The sequence below is a fragment of the Penaeus monodon genome, chromosome 8 (assembly GCF_015228065.2).
Source record: "Penaeus monodon isolate SGIC_2016 chromosome 8, NSTDA_Pmon_1, whole genome shotgun sequence".
Taxonomy (NCBI): domain Eukaryota; kingdom Metazoa; phylum Arthropoda; class Malacostraca; order Decapoda; family Penaeidae; genus Penaeus; species Penaeus monodon.
This window is the reverse complement of record NC_051393.1, coordinates 15,944,618-15,949,617: the sequence shown is the minus strand read 5'-3', so window position 1 is coordinate 15,949,617 and position 5,000 is coordinate 15,944,618. Positions and strand designations below refer to the sequence as shown.

The 5,000-nt window shown below is 34.1% G+C and overlaps 1 protein-coding gene and 1 pseudogene across 1 annotated transcript; one reads left to right on the top strand and one right to left on the bottom strand.

Moving 5' to 3' along the window:
* Positions 1-1,139: 1,139 nt before the first annotated feature.
* On the bottom strand, positions 1,140-1,537 carry LOC119576193 (histone H2A-like). The gene has a single exon (XM_037923778.1). It carries the CDS (start codon positions 1,509-1,511, stop codon positions 1,143-1,145), a length of 369 nt encoding a protein of 122 aa, XP_037779706.1. The 5' UTR covers positions 1,512-1,537; the 3' UTR covers positions 1,140-1,142.
* A 2,271-nt stretch (positions 1,538-3,808) lies between these two features.
* LOC119576192 lies at positions 3,809-4,455 on the top strand (annotated as a pseudogene).
* The last annotated feature ends 545 nt before the right edge of the window (positions 4,456-5,000 follow it).

Sequence of the window (5,000 nt, the reverse complement as noted above, 5' to 3'; positions counted from 1 at the left end):
AGCTGGTTGGAACTAAAGGCAGGGTTGTTGATCAAACGGAATGTAAACAAAAGTGCATTGGGGGGATACCTGGAATCCTAAAGTCACCAACATGGTCGTGCTGCATAGAAGTAGTGAAGTGCCACTGTGAACTTTGGATGTTTATCGCTACCATTATCATTCATCACCATGTTATAGCATTTTGATCAAATATTCCTATCATAAAGATTTTCCAATGCACGTAATTAACTTTGCATATTTTCCGAACACAGAAATTTGTGAATTGTTTTATGTGATTAAATAATTTTCTCTGAAACAGACATCTATGCTCACAAACGCAAACATATACCTCATTTGCAAATGTATCTGCAATGTGACAAACGTGTAAAAATAGAATTACTCAAATATTTTTTTATTTTCAAAATCTCTTAGACATATCTGGTAGAAAATCCAAGTATACGTGTGATAATGCATGTATAGTATTGATTAGTCATATACCTGACCTTTTGGTGACCCTTCTGTTCGTCAACCATTAGAAGCTCTCCAAATTAATGTTGCTGAAAGAAAATCGTTTTTAGCAGGTATGTATGAAGTATCTGAGATTCATGTCTGCAGATTAAGTGGATCAAAAGTGAAAATGGGGCTTGTTGAGACAATAATTTAGTTGCAGGGTCTGGTCACGGAGGATTTCCTTTCCATGAACAAATCTACGGGACACTACCAGGTTTGAGTCTCTTTTCGGACGTGTACTTGCTTCGGCAGTACATAAACTAAAAAAAAAAAAAAAATCGTACGTGTTGGTCGCCTACATATAACTACAGCATTGCTAATGTGGGTGCAGTATAGTACTCATTATATAATGTATTTGTTTCAGGGGGTCTGGAAATCATTTGAAACCCTATATGTAGATATACTTTTAAGTTATCACTTGCACATCATAATTAAATTTGTTTATTCATTAAGGCCCTCCGAGAGGTTTCTGTAGCTCATGTAAAGTCAGAACTTTTTTTTATTATTTATGATTAAATAATGATATATCAAACATTAACTATGAATGAAGGTTTGTTTTTTCTTTGGTCTAGTATAGTCAATCATTTCTCTAGTGATTTTTTGTGGCCCCAAAAGGAGCCAAGGACGTGAAAAGAGGGAGACGAGGGAGCCATCTACTTCTCCGCCTTCTTGGGCAGGAGCACAGCCTGGATGTTGGGCAGGACGCCGCCCTGGGCAATGGTCACGCCAGACAGCAGCTTGTTGAGCTCTTCGTCGTTACGGATGGCCAGCTGCAGGTGACGGGGGACGATGCGGCTCTTCTTGTTGTCACGGGCGGCATTTCCTGCCAATTCCAGGATTTCAGCTGCAAGGTATTCCATGACCGCGGCCATGTACACGGGCGCACCAGCGCCCACACGTTCGGCGAAGTTGCCCTTACGCAGAAGGCGGTGAATCCTTCCTACAGGAAACTGAAGGCCGGCCTTGCTGGAGCGGGACTTGGACTTCCCCTTCACCTTGCCGCCCTTTCCACGCCCAGACATGATGATGCTTTGGTTACAGGAGGTTGAAACTTGGTAGCTAATGAATGACGTATTTTGCGGGTATTTATGTAAGATATCCAACAAGTGGTCTTGGGAAACGTGAGTTCGAGCCACCTGTAGGAACTGGGGAAGATGGTAATGACTTAAAATGTCTATACGTACATACATACATATATATATATGCATATATGTATATTGGTATATACATATATATATATATATATATATATATATATATATATATATATATATATATATATATATATATATATATATATATATATATATATATATATATATATATATATATATATATATATATATATATATATATATGAATATATGTATATGAATATATATATATATATATATATATATATATATACATATATATATATGTGTGTGTGTGTGTGTGTGTGTGTGTGTGTGTGTGTGTGTGTGTGTGCGTGTGTGTGTGTGTGTGTGTGTGTGAGTGTGTGTGAAAAAAATGATATATTCATATATAGATATGAATATGTATATTCATATATATATGAATATATATATACATATATATATATATATATATATATATATATATATATATATATATATATATATATATATATATATATATATATATATATATATATATATATATATATATATATATATAGTATGTGTGTGTGTGTGTGTGTGTGTGTGTGTGTGTGTGTGAGTGTGTGTGAAAAAATGATATATTCAAATATAGATATGAATATGTATATTCATATATATATATATGAATATATATATATATATATATATATATATATATATATATATATATATATATATATATATATTATATATATATATATATATATATATATATATATATATATGCATGTATGTATATAATATAAGCAAGTGATTTTCCTTTCGGGAATAGTCACTTCAACGAACATAATATAATTTTCCAAGTTAAAAAAAGTACTACATCAACACTACTAAGCAGACAAAAGTACAACCATAAATATAAGCAATATTAGCAAATGTTACAATATAGAGTAAAAGTGGTTCGTAATAATTTAAAAGACTGTCTAAAACGGTAAAAAAAGTAACGGTTTGACAATATAATACTACTATAAATATAATAGAAGGTAAAAGAGGCTGTAAAACAAATGAAAAAATGGAGAGTAAGATCATCATAAAAACGTAAAACCATTGTTATGAAAACTTGCATGAAAAATCTGCAGTAATTGTGTATGTAGGTATGGTGTTTGTCGTATTGTTAATGTCTGGTTTCATCCTTGAATTCTAAAGTAAACCAAACTAAACTGAACATTTTAGACACCCTCATAAGAAAGAGAATGGCAGGCTAACAACATCAGTCTATAGGAAACCCACGTTTTGTGATTTGTGTGTAAACTCAAGTTTCTCCCTTAAGCTATTTAGGCTGATTAGCATTTCAACATCGATCAACAGAGCTACGTTGGTGTTCATTTTGAAATATATATATACATATATATATATATATATATATATATATATATATATATATATATATATATATATAGATATATACATACATGCATATGAATATGTAATTGGACAGATAGATATAGATATATGTATAGGTGTATACATACATACACAGACAGACGCATACAGACACACACACACTGCATATACATACATATATATAAAACAAACACAAATATATATCCATGTGTGCGTGTCTATTAATTATGTATGTAGATATATATATATATATATATATATATATATATATATATATATATATATATATATATATATATATATATATATATATCCGTGCATACACGCACACAGACACACACACACACACATATATATAAATACACACAAACACATATATGCGCGTGTGTGCCTACATACCTACATACACACACACATATATATATACACATATATATGTAATTATGTTTGTACATATAAATATACATATATACACACACATACATATACATATATATACACACATATACATATATATACACACACACAAGCTCATACATGTGTATATATATTGATTATCAAAACAAAATCTAGAGTAGTATGACCATGGGGCTAACACAAATTTATTTTATTACGTATTTGGTTGGTTCTCCTTCCGACCCCCCCCCCCCCCCTCTCTTTCTCTCTTTCTGTCTCTTCTCACACACACACACACATATATAAATATATAAATATATAGATGAATTTGTGCATATATGTGTGTGTGAATAGTAAAACACTACCGTGTTGCTAGTATGGTAGAAAACCCACAATGCACAAACAATAGGATTCCATCTATCCTTGTTCCTACAGTTAACCTCTCCTCAAGTGACCCTGCCAATCCTCACGTGTCCTAAGAGCTCCGTCGGACATTATGAGAATTTCCTACTTAAATCGCTGGAATGCTGTCGAATCATTCAGTCTTGTATGAAAGCTTTCAAGTTTCAACCTCCTGTAACCAAAGCATCATCATGTCTGGGCGTGGAAAGGGCGGCAAGGTGAAGGGGAAGTCCAAGTCCCGCTCCAGCAAGGCCGGCCTTCAGTTTCCTGTAGGAAGGATTCACCGCCTTCTGCGTAAGGGCAACTTGCCGAACGAGTGGGCGCTGGTGCGCCCGTGTACATGGCCGCTGTCATGGAATACCTTGCAGCTGAAATCCTGGAATTGGCAGGAAATGCCGCCCGTGACAACAAGAAGAGCCGCATCGTCCCCCGTCACCTGCAGCTGGCCATCCGTAACGACGAAGAGCTCAACAAGCTTCTGTCTGGCGTGACCATTGCCCAGGGCGGCGTCCTGCCCAACATCCAGGCTGTGCTCCTGCCCAAGAAGGCGGAGAAGTAGATGGCTGCCTCTTTCAACTTATTAGAGAAATGAGTGACTATGCTAGACCAATGGAAAAGGCCTATTCATAATTGATCTTCGACATATCATTCAATTCCCCCACCCAAAAAAAAAAAAAAAATATATATATATATATATTATAACTACTTATAAGGCCTCACTTCATGAAAATATGTTATTATAGTGTGTAAGTAAGAATATATATCCAATAAAAAGACATGTATATGTTTAAAACCATTTCCAAATTCCATGAAACAAATATACTGAAAAAGTTCCCCTATTTAGAAAAAAAGGCTATCCAATAATGAAGTATTACGCAACACATTCTAAAACAGACTCGAACCTGGTAGGGCGTACACTTGCTTCATTTAAAGGACCAGCCCGTCATGAAAAAGGTCGTTACAAGCCTTTTCTTATTTAACGTGTCTCAGATACCTTGTAACATAAAAACACTCATTCAATAACAGTAATTTGGATAGCTTCTAAAGGTTGACGGACAGAAGTGTCACCAAAAGATCGACTAATCGATGATGTAGATGTAATTGTGGAAATACGGTTAGAATAGTTCACTCGTAGAGTTGGGTTTTCTAATAAGTATAGCTAAGGGATTTAAAAAAAAAGGCTCATAGTAATTTTTAATAATTTATTTA